General features: G+C 35.4%; 1 protein-coding gene and 1 long non-coding RNA gene across 2 annotated transcripts; one reads left to right on the top strand and one right to left on the bottom strand.

The window, feature by feature from the left end:
• Positions 1-2158: 2158 nt before the first annotated feature.
• Positions 2159-13629, bottom strand: LOC114267370 (putative disease resistance RPP8-like protein 2). The gene is made up of 4 exons (XM_082913896.1): positions 13502-13629; positions 11420-12577; positions 4377-4507; positions 2159-3906 (listed from the first exon to the last, which is right to left on the bottom strand). The coding sequence occupies exons 3-4, from the start codon at positions 4485-4487 to the stop codon at positions 3187-3189; spliced, it is 831 nt and encodes a 276-aa protein (XP_082770022.1). The 5' UTR covers positions 4488-4507; positions 11420-12577; positions 13502-13629; the 3' UTR covers positions 2159-3186.
• A 1179-nt stretch (positions 13630-14808) lies between these two features.
• Positions 14809-16373, top strand: LOC145819505 (uncharacterized). Its single transcript, XR_014360256.1, has 2 exons — positions 14809-15050; positions 15423-16373. It is a non-coding gene; the product is annotated as an uncharacterized LOC145819505 (long non-coding RNA).
• Positions 16374-16673: the final 300 nt, after the last annotated feature.

The following is a 16673-nucleotide window of genomic DNA, read 5'->3' as shown; positions in this document are numbered from 1 at the left end:
AACATAGACTCGAAGAGTTGAAGGCCCACCAATTTTGTTGTTTCTGGACCATGTCACATGAAGGACTGCCCACAAATTATTAAAGAAGCGAAGATTCAAATAAATAAATAAATAAATAATTGTTTTCAAATTTTTATTAGCATCTTGTGTCATTGTTTATATTAATTTTCATGGTTAATTTCTTGTTTGGATAAATTATGAAAGTAGTTTCTGTATTTTAGTCTGTGTCATTTTAATATTTGTAATTTCAATTAACTCGATTTTAATCATTTTTGTTTAAATTTGGTCTAATTGATTACAAATTTTAATATTTTTTATGAAAAATACGCATATAAATGTCATATGTCATATTTTTAAAATTAAAATTATAAATTTACTCAACTAAATGAGTTAACCTCAATTAATTTAGTGATAAATTTTCGTAAAAAACATTAACGATATTATTAATTGGACCAAATTGACACAAAATCTAAAAAAGTAAAGCTAGAGACCCTAAAAATTTTACCAAATGTCTCACATGGGTGTGGGACCCCCACAATGTGGGTCCCATGTGGGGGTCCCACACCCATGTGAGATTTACAAGTGATATGTGTGTATATATATATATATATATTTATATATATAAAAGGAAAATGCCTGGTAGCTCGAAGCTACTAGGCTCGAAATGGCTCGAGAGGAAGAGAGGGAGAGGGAGAGGAGAAAGAGAAGGGAGGGAGAGGAAGAAGGTCGGCGTCGCAGCTCCCCGCCCTGCCGTCGTCGCAGCTCCGGCCGCCGCTGCTGCTTCCTCCTCCGTCGCAGCCCCGCCTCCGTCGCAGCCCAGCCTCCCCTCCTCCTCAAACCGGTTTTTATGGCCCCCTCCCCTCCCTCCTCCTTCTCCTCCCTTCTCTTCTTCTCCCTTCTTCTTCTTCTTCTTCGTTCTGCAAAACCAAGAGAAAAAAAAAAAAAACAAAATCGACACCAAAACGACGTCGTTTTGGTGTCGAGCCGCGGTTCGAGCCGCGGTATTCGAGCTACGTAGCATGATCGTATATAAAATTTAAAAATTTTACCAAATAAGTCTTAACTTGTGCAAATCAAAATCAGTACACAAGTTTCCAAGCAGGATCTTATGCATTGATGAGTAGTAGGTTGATGATTTAAAAGGAATAGGTTGATTCTTTAGTTAGGTTGATTCTTTAGTTTTGTTGTCTCCACGTGCATCCATTGCAGCCTTTAGACAACCGGGGAGAACAAAAAAAAAAAAAAAAACTTAATTTTCTCTGCAAGGATGCCTTGTGAACATTGGAGTATGATTAATTATTTATGTTTTTCAAGAAGTTATGATCCTATCTAAGCACAAGAAATTACATACTAATTTTCTAATTTCTCCATTCTCTGAGAAGGACATTTTACTAGATTCATAAACAATACTACAAAAAATTCTATCCTGCACACAAACAACAGGGGAGAATTGCATCGTGTGTCGTACACAAACATAAAATGAGTTACCTGAGTTGCATAAGATCATATTTCTCCAACACAATTGAGCCATGAGATTGCAATAGTGGCAACTCTCAGAACATCATAAGATTGGAGAGCATATCTTGAGACATACATATATGCATGTATGTGTTCTCTATTATTTGACATGAAATTTGAAAGGTAGTTAATACTTCTTTTGCAAATTTAAAACATAGATGAAGTGTTGGTCAGTTTGTTCTATTTCAATAAGCGAAGGAAAGAACAAGGCCGAAAAGTTAGAATTTTCGAACCTAGTACCACTAATAATCTGAAAATTTTGTTTTGACATGGTTTTAGATCATTGAAGTCATAAATATCACCATTTTTTCTACTTGATTCAACTATCATTTTCATCTATTTAGTTCCTAAATTTTTTAATTTATGTTTATGTAGAGCCCAATTGGAGACAATTATACAAATTAATAATTGTTAAAACTTAATTTGATTAAAATAATGTTATTTGAGATTTGAACATCTTAAATCATACAATAAAACACTCATTTTTCTTACTATTTTGAATAAATTACAACCCACAACCAACTTAAGGTGTTTGATTGTATGATTTAAGTTGTTCAAATTACAAAATTATCTTTTTCCCCCCTCAAATTAGGATTTAATGGTTATTGATTTGTACAATTGTCTCTAATTGGACCACATGAATAAAAATTAAAAATTTTAGGAACTAAATAGACAAAATTGATGGTTTAGAGGAAACAAAAAAAAAATGTTGATAGTTTAGAGAATACAAGTGAAATTAACCCTTAATCCAAAAAAAAAAAAAAAAAAAAAGGAAAGAGAGGGGAAAGAAACTGAGCACAGGACCAACCAACCATATGTAAATGTAGTAAGATCGAAGACAGCTCAGGGAATTACGATGGAAGGCACGTGGTGGACCTTGTAGAAGTCCTCTCGTCCTTCTCTATGCCTGTCTCTGAGTGCTTCAGATACCCTTTGGATCTGCAATTCACGGAGAGTGGTAATGAACCTCAATCCGTCTGGAATCTCCTTCAATTTTGGGCAGTCAACAATTATTACTAAACGGAAGAGACAAGACATGGCTCCCTGTTCCACCTTCCACTCCTCCAAGTTTTGAATAGACTCGAGCATTAAAGATTTGAGTTAAGGAAAACATTTGCTGCTGCTGGATGGTGTTGTTGGTGCAGAAGAACAAACCATCTCCTTCCCAATGTAGGAATTCCAATCTAAGATGAGACTCCTTAAGTTGGGCAACTTCTCCAATGTTGGCATTGGGTCTTCCTCTAGTTCAGTATTCCCCATATGTAAGTAGGTGAGATTTGGAGGGAATTGATCTGGCAATTTATCAACCAGATTCAGGTACCCCCATAATGACAATTGGCGAAGATGGTGGCATCCTAAAAGTTGCTTTAAAAGGCTTTGTTCTTCTTCTGTTTCGAAATCTCCACTAATCTAGAAGGGCGAATATTGCAGAAGGCAGTTTGAATTGTTGAGGATTGGGGATTTCAACATCACGGCCAAGTCTTTGGGGGCTACCTCACCACTGAATTTTTGAAGATTTGTCAATTTAGATAAGCATCTGACATCACAATACTCTGTATCAAAGTATTCTAGCGTCTCCAGTTTGTTTAAACTATCCAACCGCAATTTATTTGTTCCAGCCAACTTAATTCGAGAAGGAAGATATAGATGTCTCAATTGTTTCGACCTCTACAAGACATTAGGTATTCTTAAACTGCTGATGCTCCATCTCCTTAAATCTAGGGTTTGGAGGAATCCCAAGTTGCCTATAGAGGAAGGCAAACTTGTAATAGTATCAGATTCTCTTATACTTAAATACCTCAAGTAAATTAGGTTTCCTATTGCTCTTGGAAACTTTTTTCCTTTCCCAGATGCAATAATTCTTTCAAGGTCTAAAACTGTAATCAATGTGAGGCCCTTGAAGAGTAATTTTAATTTTTGCCAGCCAGAACTTTCCAATTCATTGCCAAAAGAGTAAAATTGGCATGATCGGATATGGTGGTGATTCTTCATTTCATTTCCAAATAGGGGAATAATATTTCCGTTTTCTATAAAGTTGGCATCACGGTCACCCAAATAGTACACGGCAAATCTGCGAATTGTTGTTAATGATGATGAAGAAAACAGTGCAGGGTCTACCCACATGAGCTGATGACCAAAGGCTTTAATGTGAACAGTCTCAAGAAAATTCTCCTCTTTGGCCTTCAACAAGCATAAGTCTCTCATGAGATCATGGAGGTGACAAAGTTTAATCTTTTTGTTGAACCTTGTTAATTGGACTTGAACCATGCATCTGTGGACTAGCTCACCCAAATAACTCATTCCAACATCGAACATTGTTTCCTCTTCCACTTCTCCTACTCGTGTTGGTATCGATGACGGCAACACAATGCCTTCAGCCATCCACATCTGAATCAATTTTTTTTGCGTGAATAACATAGGGTGTGTTTGGTTTGTGTTTGTAGAGTTGTTTTTGAGATAAAAAGTACGCAAACTTGTTTGGTTTGCCTTTTTTCAGAAATGGCTTTGGAAAATTATTTTGGGGAGAGAGTTTTAAAAAAAGTGATTGATTTGATGTATATGAGAGAGAGAGAGTGATTTTGAAAAGTAGGTAACCAAACAAAATTTTGAAATTTTTTTTGAAAAAATTTGTTTGGTTTAATTACTCTTAAAATTTTGTTTGTAGAGAATTTTTCTCAAAAATTTTTCTGAAAAACAAACCAAACAACGCCATAATCTTCAGGAAGTTGGCTCAAATACAAAAAGCACACCTTAAGATGGTAAGGCAAGTCTTGGTAGCTCAAGGCTAAAATATCTATTATTGGAATTCCTCCCTGGCTTTTGCCCTTACCTAAGTCATAACCAATGTTTTTACTCACCTTCTTCCACTCAACCAGTTTGTCTTTCGTTGTCAAAAGTCCTCCTAATACCACAATTGCCAATGGTACACCACCACAATGCTTGACCATTGCCTTCACTAACTCAATCATTTATGTGCTTAATGTGAATCCTGCAAAATTAGAGGGAAAAAAAATACATCTGTTGGTAAGTTTGTACTAGTCTATATGGACGGTACTGATACAAAGAAAAAAATAGCAGTGTGTATTTATATTAAAAACACTAATGCTAAGAATACCAATAAATATACCAACGAATATATTAACTACAACACAATTATTATATGTAAGTTTCATCACTTAACATGAGGTCCAACTAACATTGTGTCTAGGCTAAAATTCTTTGTTCCCAAAACTATAAAAAATTAAAATGATACACAAAAATGCATTGGGTGGAACTATTTTAAAATTGATTTTGAGAAAATTCTCAAAATTTTAAACATTACATAAAAAATAAAAATAATACAAACTTTTAACAAACCGATCTCAAACAAGCTTTGAACAAGTCGAACATGATTTGAGCTTAAGTCACATAGTCTGTCTTACTGTCCTAATTTTTAACAAAATATCGTAACATAAGTTAGTTTCATATATTATATTTGTTATCTAGACAAATCTAGAGCATGCATCCCTAACGGTGCAGGTGCACATCGTAAGAAAGTTACGATTTTATGTGATGAAAGTAATGAATATTTGTAGTGTGTTATGTCACTATGTGATAAAGTTACCAATAGTGAATTTATGTTGTGCATCTTAAAGTTATTAATGGCGAAGTTATGACTTTTGATTCTTTTAATGGCATTTTGTGGTGAGAGATTATGACTTCTGTGGTGAGAATTTATAAAATTTAATGGTTTATGTTATTTGTAAAATTTTACAGGATTGTTATGAAGAAGATACCATATGCACCCTTTTGAGATACACATTGTAACCTCTTATATATATAGGAGAAATTACAAAAATAAATAAATAAAACCCAAGATTTAACCTCCATAACAAATCAAACCCTAAAATTTTACAATTTATCAATTCTTAATTAGTTGAATAATCATCATACACTTAATTAATTAAATAAAAAATAGGATCTTGTTATTAAATAGGATTCAAGGTCCCTCTCTCTATTCACATACAACACATAATTTTCCTAGAAGCTTAACATCATATCACTAGGAACATAATAGTGTGATTGAAGAGAGAGAAGACTTTGAATCTATACCATATTTGTTGGTGTAAAGATTAAAGCTTTAGTGTAGAGACTAATAGTAATTAAATTGTGGGCATGCTTAATTAGTAAGATTATAGCATAGGATTGAGATTGTTAATTTATGGACTTACAATTCCATGTTTGATTGTAAATTTTATTAATCGGATTACATGTCGGCAAACATTCAATTCGACGAAATTGACAAATTTTTATTATTAAGAGGAGCGGGGATCATAATTTCAAATATGAAAGAAAAAACCCAAAATGAATACATAATAATTGGTTATCTCACTAATTTAATTGGATAACTCATCTTACACTAATTTATGAAATTATTAATTCTGTCACTATTAATCCTGGCCTCATTTGGGAACAAGCTATTTAGTACCTTTTTGATTTTTTTGTCTAAAATATGAGGTAAAAAAAAAACTAGTATGTTTAGGATGAGTTTTTGACTTTTTATGAAAATATGTGTAAAAAGTTGAGGGAAAAGAGAATATTTGACTTTTTAATATAATTTGTTGACTTTTTGGATTTTTTTTTTTTTTTTTACTTTTTGATTTTTAGGCTAAAATTGAATGTTGCCAAACATTTGATATTCTTGAATTCTACCATAGCCCAAGGTATGTATGGTTTGTTTTGTTCTAGTTAGTTTATTATTACATAACCAATCATCTTTGTCCATCTAATTTTTGCCAATGTTAAAATTCTTCTAACAGATAGAGCATTTTCAATCTTCCACCAATTTTTTCATCTAATTTGATTTCAAATTTAAGCAAAAAGATTGATTTGATATGAATTATTCCTTTTCTTTCATTAAAATCTTTATAAAAAATCCCCTCTTATTCCAAATTTTCGTTTTCATCAAATTTGACGGGGGGAAAAAAAATCACCTCCAATGCGTTATCTTTCTAAATTTGAAATCATTCCTTTTCTTTCATTAAAATCTTTATAAAAAATCTCCTCTTATTCCAAATTTTTGTTTTCATCAAATTTAATCGGGAAAAAAAAATGATCTCCAATGCTTTATCTTTCTAAATTTTCATCAAATTCAAATTTGATAAAGGATTTGATGAGTTCTCAATTTGATAAAAAATTACTTTCCCTTGATTTGACGAACAATTGATGAAATGAGTGGAGATTGAACACTTTCAAATTTGATGAAAGAAAATGTGAAGGATTGAAGATGCTCTGACAAGAGAGGACCACCACCCCTATCTCCGCATGTCTTCTCCTCTGTTTTCTATTTACAAGTGGTGTGTGTGTGTGTATAGATTTAGAGGAAGTAGATTAGAGTGTTTAGATTAATACAAATATTCAAAGTCAGGCTTGCAAAAATTCTCTCTCTAGAATGAGCACACCAGAAATAGCAGAAATAGATCCCAACGGAAAGTCTCAAGAGGAAGAGGATCATCTGATCCGTAGCACCAAGAAGATTAAAAGCAAGGAATCAATGGGGGAAGTAGAGATGGTAATCACTACGGAAGTTTTGCCCCTTCAAAATCTCCCAGCTCCTTCTCAAGCAACAAGTTCTAAGCTAATGACTGCTCCAGCTGAGGGGACCAACGTTAAATCCTTCAAAGAAGCTCTTGCGGCACCCAAAACCAAAGATTTCTACTTTGATGATTTAACAGCCAATATTATCATTAAAGAGGAGGATGAGGATGAGGATGGAGACACACACATCCAAGTTGGGAATCAATCACAAAGGAACAATGGAATACCCAGAATCGCCCTCCCTAAAAAGCTATTGCAAGAAATCAGACAACCATGGACGAATGCACTCATCGTCAGATTGCTTGGCAAGAGTGTAGGATACAAAATGCTCTGTACTAGAGTTAAGACACTTTGGAGGCTGCAAGATGAATTCAACGTCATTGATTTGGGTAACAACTATTTCTTATTCAAGTTCTCCTCCAAAGAGGACTGTGCAATGGTTTATTCAGGAGGATCATGGGTAATCGTGGACCATTATCTTACAGTGCGTAAATGGGAGCTTGACTTCAAGGCATCAAAAGCCCTCGAAACCACCACTGCTGTTTGGGTTCGGTTTCCAGAGCTTCCGATTGAGTATTTTCAAGAGAAAGTCTTCTATACCATCTTGAAGCAACTAGGAAAACCACTGAAGATTGATCTCACCACAACCATGGCTACAAGAGGACGCTTCACAAGGGTTTGCATCAAAGTGGACCACGAAAACCACTTTGTCCAAGATTTGTATTAGGTAAGAAAAGTTATAATATCGAATATGAATCTATCCACTCTTTTGGTTTTCATTGTGGCAAGGTGGATCACCGAAAGGAGCTATGTAGATTGAAGGCTGTGAACCCAGTGTTCGAGTTGACTCAAAGCTCAAATCCTTAGCCGACGGGAAACCCACTAGCCATTACAGGAACTATCCAAATGGCACAACCAGTGGATAACGGTAACCTTCAAAAAATTGGGATAGAGGAAGGAGACGAAGCTTTTGGGCCATGGATGCTAGTAAAGAAAAAGATCCGGCACCTGAAATGCGTACAAGAAAGCCCAACATTATGAGGCCAACCCAAACACCAAGAAATTTGCTGAGTTAGGTAGCACCAGCCATCAGGAAGAGGAACCCACCAGAGGCAAGAAAACCACCAAATCGGGCCAAGAGAATGAGATCTCTAACTCTATTAAAACGCCCCAACCTAGGCCAGAGACATTCCCAACCTACAAGAAGCCCACTAACTATACTCAAAAGAACTCAAGCCCACCTAAAGGCCTAGCAAATCCTATGAATGTTGTAGCACTTAAGCTACATGCCAAAGCATAAGCCCTTTCACATCAAATGGCTGGAACCAGTCTGGATAAGGACATCACTGTCTTTGGTATGATACCTGCTCAATCCAGGCCTACAAACCCTAATCCCACGCTAGCAGAAATTGATTCCCCAGAAATCCCAATAAAGGAGGTAATAGATGACAACACTAACCCACCGCCACCTAACCCTCTTACTATAAACCAAACTTCCCCACTGGGAGATAGAGACCCAAGATCTTGAAAACCACCAGACCCAGGAATCGGCCATGGAGAGAGAGGAGGTAACTCCACCAATGGTCTTGATGCACAAGATGGAGGGCAGTGCGATGGGTCTTTTACTAGGACTAGGGATAGAAACAATTCACCGCGTAGACACAGTATAGTGGATCGAATAGATAAGGCTGAGAATCGAACCAGGATGGAGCACCATACTAGGTATTACGATCCACCCGTTCCAGATGACATCCATGAGGTCAATAGACCAAGACTATCATAAGATTCGAAGCATCATTATGAGGCTAGCCTCTGAACCCTTCCCAAATTATCCATCCATGGACTCTGTGAAGATCTTAATCTGGAACTATCGAGGGACAGGAACAACACTTTCAAGCGCAACTTAAGAGAGCTTATCAGGACACACAAACCAGAAATTTTGATCCCCATGGAAAAAAAAGTCATTTTCAGCTCCCTAGGGAATTTCTTTAACAATATGGGCTTCTCAGCTTCTACAGTGGTTGATCCAATAGGAAGAATGGGGGGATATCTGGCTTATATGGGATACAAATCATGTTAATGTCTGAACATTTGTTGTATTTAATCAGTATATACAGGCTACCATTCACAAGGAAGACTACGAAGAGTGGGTCTTATTAGCAGTGTATGCCAGTCCAAATCTAGCAGCTAGAGAGAATCTATGGGAGGAACTGGAGGAGACAGCTAACAACATGAACCAGCCATGGTTGGTTGCTGGGAACTTCAATGATTTCACTGTTCAAAGTGAAAGAAGGAGCTTCTCCCCCAACCACAACTTTAACAAAACTTAGAGATTCAGGGAGAGAATCAATAACTGCAACCTCATTGATCTGGGGAGCATAGGTCCTAGACTTACCTGGACTAACAACAGACAAGTACTGGCCAACACCATGGAACGATTAGACAGAGCAATGAGTAATGACAAATGGAGAGCCCTCTTTCCTGAAGGCACTGTGAGGACACTACCTCGAAAACACTCAGACCACTCCCCTCTAGTGGTATTCACCCAAGGTATGCATCCCTCTAACCCTTAGAATAGGCCGTTTAGATTTTAAGTTGCATGGTTAATGTCACCCTAATTTCACTGATGTTGTCCAGAATTCTTGGCTTAATATGGACAATGACCTCTTAAGTGCCATTGATGCTTTTACTTAGAACAACAAAATCTGGAATAAGGATGTGTTTGGAAACATTTTTAAAAGAAAAAGAACCCTCCTTGCTCACATAGAGGGAATCCAAAAAGCCCAAGCCTACTCCTTTTCTCACAACCTTCATGTTTTAGAAAAAGACCTAGTGAAACAATTTAATAATACTCTTTTTCAAGAGGAGACTCTCTGGTTTCAAAAGTCTAGATCCAAATGGCTCATTATGGGTGACCAAAACACTAGGTTTTTCCATATCTCTACCCTCAATAAGAGAAGGAAGTTAAAAATTAATGTTCTTAGAGATGATAGGGGTAACTAGATTTCTGACACCAATGACCTCAAAACCCATGTCATTGATCATGTTAATAACCTATTTAAGTATGAGGAAATCACCCTCTTGGAGAGTTGGACCAACATTGCTAGAACTAGATTTACCTTGGACAATGACAGGTTTTTAGCCCCTATTTCTAACTATGAGATCTAGAATGCCATCAAGAACATTAAAGCTTTCAAAGCACCTGGGAAAGATGGTATCCAAGCTATTTTCTATCACAGGAACTAGAACATTGTTGGCCCTTCTGTTTGCTATTTCATCAAGAATTGTTTTCATAACAAAATTGTCCCTAAGGAGATCAATGAAACACAAATTGTCCTCATTCCTAAACTGGATAACCTTGAGACCATTAAACAATTCAGACCTATTAGTCTCTGTAATGTCACCTATAAGATCATCACCAAGATCATTGTTAATAGAATAAGACCTCTCCTCTCTGACCTCATCAGTCCCAATCAGAGTAGCTTTATACCTGGCAGAACTACCATTGACAACATTATCATAACTCAAGAAATTATTCACTCTTAGATACAAAAAGGGTAAATCTGGGGGTATAGTTATTAAGATTGATCTTGAAAAAGCCTATGATAGAATCTCTTGGGATTTTATAAATGCAGTTAAAGGAGGTTGGTGGTAAGAAATGAGATAAATAATAAAAAATTCAGAGCTATAAATGAGTTTGTAAAGTTGTGGCAGGGAGATATCTCTTATTTGCATTCACTTGCACCTCATAAATTTTTAATTATTTTTTGCTTCTCACTAATTTTTAATTTCATTTAAAATTATCCTTCAAAAACTAGGCAATTTGTCTGCATAATTATAAAGTTGGCCATCCAACTTGAGAGAGCAATTGGGCTTAATCGGCCCGTTTTGGGCTGATCTCGGTGATAAACACTGTTCACTTTTTAAGATTCATTGAGTATAATATTCTTGTAAAAAAAAGATGATCAGATATCAATAATTATATGTTTGAATCACATTTGTCATGAAAATAGACAACAGATATATTTATAAAAATAGCATAAATTTTTTGTAATACAATTGTGACTTAAAAATATAGCTATTGATACCCTATCATTTTGAATTTTTGTATGAATATTCTACCTGATGAATTCTAAAAACAATGAACGATTCAAATTACTGAAATTGACTTCAAAATGGGTCCACCAAACCCAAACTGTTCTCTCAAATTGAATTGTAAAATTGAAAGAACTCAAATCCGAAAGGCAAGTAGTTTAAGAAAGACATTTGAAACTTTAAAAGCACAAATCATTTGATTGTGTAGGATGTTAATAATTACCGGTACCTTGTCTTCTCAGAAATGTTTTCTTCACAAACAGCTCCCAACTCTCCTTTTCTGTTAAGTGCCTCAATTTATAAAGCACGCATTGTTGATCTACATGCTTAGCAACATTTTCATTGCGAGTTGTTAGCAATATCTTGCTGCCTACCTTGTAGTATTTGGGAAGCCTGGACTTGGACTATCCCAATCCGCATCCTTCCAAATGTCATCAAGAATCACCAAACATTTCTTCTCACTTTGGACTTGATGAAGTTTCTTGACTAGCTCATCATGTTTCAACTTTCCAATCGCTTTCCTTTCTTCGTTTGATAAGAATCCCTTCAAGAACTTCCCTTGTATTGCGTTGTTGAGATATATAGGCCCACGCAACACATTTAACATGACGCATAATTTCAATGTGTTTGTAAACCATCATAGCAAGGGTGGTCTTGCAAGACCACCCATCCCCCGAATGGAAACAACTCTATAATGCATCTTCTCCTTCACCAAAAGATCCACTACTGTTTTTACATCTTCTTCTGTGCCGACAACATCCTCCTCAACAATATGGGTATAGGATCGCCTTAATTGTTGCTGCCTCTCAGCCATAGAAGTTGATGATGAACTTTCTCCTACTCCTGTAGAATTTAATATGCCACAAATTTGACAACCTGTTGTGCAGCTATTGGTGATCCTCGTATTAATAGCCTCAATCTCCAACCTAACCTCACGAAGGGCCAAACATTCCTTGAAGATACACAAATACCTCTTGAGAACGAAAGGGAACTGATCTGATCTCCCACAAGTACGAAATGCAATTTTGACAACAAAAGTTGAAAATGCAGCTTCAGCATCATAGGATGCTTCTCTGACCTCACCAATGCAGTTGTGGATTATATTCTCATCTGCTCCTCCTTTTGGTCTTGTGTCTGCAGCTTCTGAGAAGCATTGCATCCGGTTCAGTTGGGCTTGCAATTGCTCCTGGGCTTGCAATTGCTCAACTTACCCCACGCAAGTTTATCACCTCCTGGATGAGCAACCCACCCAGACTTTTCACCACAAAGGTTGCAAAAGATAGAGCTACAGATTCCGCCATAGCCATCTCTCACCACCAAAGGGTTCTTTCTTTCTTCTTCTTCTTTCACGGGGTTGTACTTCTTATATGGATGACATGATTACTGTCTGCAAGATTGACAAAGGCCTCATTTGGTATGTAAATCACCTTTATGAAAGAGTTGAACAAATATAGTCTCAAAGCGGGTTTTAATAGACTCAATGCCAACTCAATAATGAAGTGTGTGACTCAGATGGCAATGACATTAACAAGAATGACTGAGTAATGCTACGCTCACACAATCAAAACACAGATTGAAACAAAGAAGCAGATGTGGCACACCATGTCATTAGGTGTGGATGATTGAAGAGAGAAAATAACTCTCAGTAACACTCATTACAGGACAGAGAGAAACACCATCGTTGATCGGCGGTCACATTTTCACTATGGCAGCTAATGGTGGATCTCACCCCCTACCAGGGTTACAGTCCATCAAGTGTTTGGTAAAAAAAAAAAATTGATACATAAGAATATGCAACATTGGCCCATGGTCGTTCTTACAAGCAATGCTTAAACATCGATATCACTTTAACAATTAAAAATATGCAATCACTTTTACAAATACGGAGAAAATTGGAGTTGAATATCACTGCTCTCACAAATTTAATACAGAAAAAATTATTTGCTCCTCCATAGTCTCACGATTCAAATGGATAAAATTTATCAAACTAACGAAGTCCAAACCTGCAATATACTTAGGGTAATTAACTCATTTCTTTTGTCCCAAATCTAGAACTGACTTGACATATTCCAAAAATCCCTAAATTGAATTTAGAAAATCTTTAGAAAAAAAAAAAAAACTTTTGGGCGTGAAAACAGAAACTAAATTTATATCCCAAAAATCTAAATTATGTAAAAATAATGCAATATGCAAAATTTGGACAAACATTTGAAGATGAGCCAACTAGGGAAGTCTCTTTGAAAAGAGGTCTTTGGTTTATTCGTGGAAGAGCGAGTTTTGTCTCTCTTTCTCTTTGATTCGTTGGACTAACCTTTTTGAATGTTGAAGCTCAGCTCACTCTTCAATCTGCCAGCGAAATACGACCGCCGACGAAGCTTCAACGATGGAGTTTCTCTTCTCTCTCTCTCTCTCTCTCTCTCTCTTCAATCAAGTGATTGCTGCTGGTAGTATGGTAAGTGGGACTCCAACGTAAAATGCTTTTTTTTTTCCACGTATTTTACTCATTTTTCGTTTTGATTGAATAAAAAAAACAAGTAAAATATTTTAAAATAAATTATAAAAAAAATCTTATGATTTAGGCCTAGTTTGGGAAGACTAAATAAGTGCACTTTTTTACTTTTTATGAAATATGGGTTGGGTTTGGGTTGGGTTTGAAGTGATGTGTTAGAGAGGTGATGTGACTTAAATAAGATGATGTGACTTAAATAGGATAGTGACTTTTTGACTTTTTGTCTTTTTTCAATCTTTCCAAACTTATCGTCTTTTTTAAATTAAACTTCAAAATTTTAATTTCATCCATTTAAATCTTTAATTTTTTATTTTAAAACAATTTTAGTTATTTGTGTGTTTCAGTAAAATATAACTAACAAAGTTGGGATATTTTTGTAAATTAAATTTTCTATTAACTGTATATATTTTGTATATATTAGCGGGTGGCACACGTAATGCGTGTGCAATTCTAATAACTAATAATAAAAATAAATAATAAAGAATTTAATATCATAATATGTATATTGTCTAAGTGATAAATATATTCTTAATAAAACTCAGAGGTTGTTTGGGGTGTCTTAAATAAGTGCACTTTTTGTCTTTTTAGACTAAAAAGTTGAGGTTGAAAATATGAATATTTGGGTTAACTTTTTGACTTTTTATGAAAAAATGTGTATTAAAAAATTGTATAAATTAATGTATAGAGAAAAATTAGTATTGAGAGTTATGTAGCCGTAATTGTTGACTTTTGATAAATAGTGATAACTTTTTGACTTTTTAAGTAACTTTTTGACTTTTTTGAGACTCCCCAAACTTGACCTCAATGTATAATAATTTTTTTACTTTAATATATATACAGTTGTCACGTGGCATAAGGAGAATAATATTTCACTAAACTAATTTAGATCTTTAATAATAGTATACATATACACACCCATTCTGTATAGTACATTTGTGGCAATTTGGAAAGTAAATAAAAAGTCAATTTTTAACTTTTAATTAATTTTGAGTCACATCACCTCTCACATAACTTATTCATAAAAATCGATCAAAAAAAAAAAAAAAAAACCTTACCCACATAAGAGTCAAAAAATCAATTGTCAACTAATTTTCCAAAACACTCCACGTATCGAGAGAGAAAAAAGGTGAACAAATCTGTTGATTTTTTATTTTATCAAAAGAGCAGCAAATGGAGCGACGATCCGGACCCTAAGATCCAACTCCGAGCCTCCTTCAAGTCTGGACTCATCACCCTCGACGGTGGCCATGTAAACAATTGGAACGATATTGATGGATTCCATTTCTCTCTCTTACCGGCTTTGAATCTAGATTCCGACAAACTATACAACAGTGGAAAGTTTATCGTTAAGGTTTGTTTGAATCCATCATCTTTGTTCTCTCTCTCTCTCTCTCTCTCTCTCTCTCTTTATATATATATATATATATATTTGGCTGAGAATGGTTTTTAAAGAAATATGAGTAAAATGTTCCCCCTAAGAAATGTGGAGAGTAGCACAATGTTCACTTGATTATGAGATCAGTATGTTAATGCCCTGTTTGGTTTTGTTAATGAGAAAAGCAACAGACAAGAGGAACGAAAAAGTTAGAATAAGAGAAAAACTAAAAAATATATAATGTTAAATCTTATGTTTCTTGGCTACTATACAGTGCATTGTGAATTTTTTTTTTTTTTTGGATCAATTATGATTTTGGGTTTTGGGTATTTGTGTTTTTGTTTATAGAAGTTCGATGGACAGTTTGATTACAGGCTTTGCATAACGGTAACGAGGTATTCTTCATGTGCTCAAGAATCCCCTATCCCTAAATATTCTTATCTCCTGTCTCAAATCACTTACAACCATTGGATATGTTTTGAGATTCTCAAATCTTAGATTCTCATATGATCCAATGATTGTGAGTGATTTCGGATAAAAGGACAGGAATATTTAGGAACAAGGGATTCTTGCTCTCTTCATGTTACAAGTTGATGGGGATTATGTCTACACTAAAGGGTATGTTCTTTTATTTTCATGACCATCTTATCTCCTCCCTCTTCTGCCAAACCCAACCCACAACCCCCATCCCTTAGATTCATCTCTTCACCTTGCCAAAATAGAAACCCCAAAATGACGGCACGAGGGCAGAGGTTTGGCTGGGTTTGGATCGAAGTTGAAGTCATAATTGCATATCCATTGACGATTCACATTTTTCAGCACTTACGAACTATGCTGAATCCATATCCAATGACGTCACAATAACGCGTTGGGCTAGACCAGTGGAAGAAGAAGAAGAAGAAGAAGAAGAAGAATAAATGAAGGGGTGGTAGTCGCCTGTGGAAAGGGAAGTAAGAAAATGATGGTCGTCGGTGGAAGAGGGAATGTGAAGATGATGATCCTTGTACAGTGGGTATTGAAGGGGAAATTATTCAATAATTCCGGAACATTACGTGGTCATATTTCAAGTCAATCACCAATGACTTAGTCCTATGTTGTTCCCCATCTCTAACATAAATTGTGGACCCTTAGTCCTCTCTACCAATTAAAACCTTATGTAGCACCACGTGTCCATACTCCGGAAATACTAAATAATTAAAAGGTGAATGACAATAGATGGTGATGAGGTATAGTGGGGTTTGATACCATGTGTGTTAGTTCACGATATGTTTATTATTGATTGCTCAGACTTAATGAATGTGTGATAAATAGTGATAGTAATTTGGTGTAATTGAGTTTATGTATATGAGTAGTATCAAGTTAAGATAGCAAATGAAAGAGTGCTACGTGTGTTTTAAAGAAAAAAAATCTGTTAAACAAAGTAACTAAGATGAATCGGGGTGTAGATTGTGACACGGAATGAAATTCAGAGTTTAAATTGATGAAATTGAAATTTTGAGATTTAATTTGAAAAGCATGCTAAACCCTAGCTTTTTTTTCTTTTTTCTTTTGGGTGTAATTTGCCCAATATTTTTGTATCATTTTTTTAAAAATAATTTA

The sequence above is a fragment of the Camellia sinensis genome, chromosome 2, assembly GCF_055761805.1.
Source record: "Camellia sinensis isolate YWXY chromosome 2, ASM5576180v1, whole genome shotgun sequence".
In the NCBI taxonomy this organism is placed as follows: domain Eukaryota; kingdom Viridiplantae; phylum Streptophyta; class Magnoliopsida; order Ericales; family Theaceae; genus Camellia; species Camellia sinensis.
This window is presented reverse-complemented; position numbering and strand designations above follow the sequence as displayed.

Excerpts from the sequence above, each read along its gene's own strand:
- LOC114267370 (XM_082913896.1), bottom strand. The coding sequence starts at position 4,487 with ATGATTGAGTTAGTGAAGGCAATGGTCAAGCATTGTGGTGGTGTACCA. Across the intron at positions 3,907-4,376 it reads AACTGGTTGAGTGGAAGAAG|ATGTGGATGGCTGAAGGCAT; the intron begins GTGAGTAAAAAC and ends AAATTGATTCAG.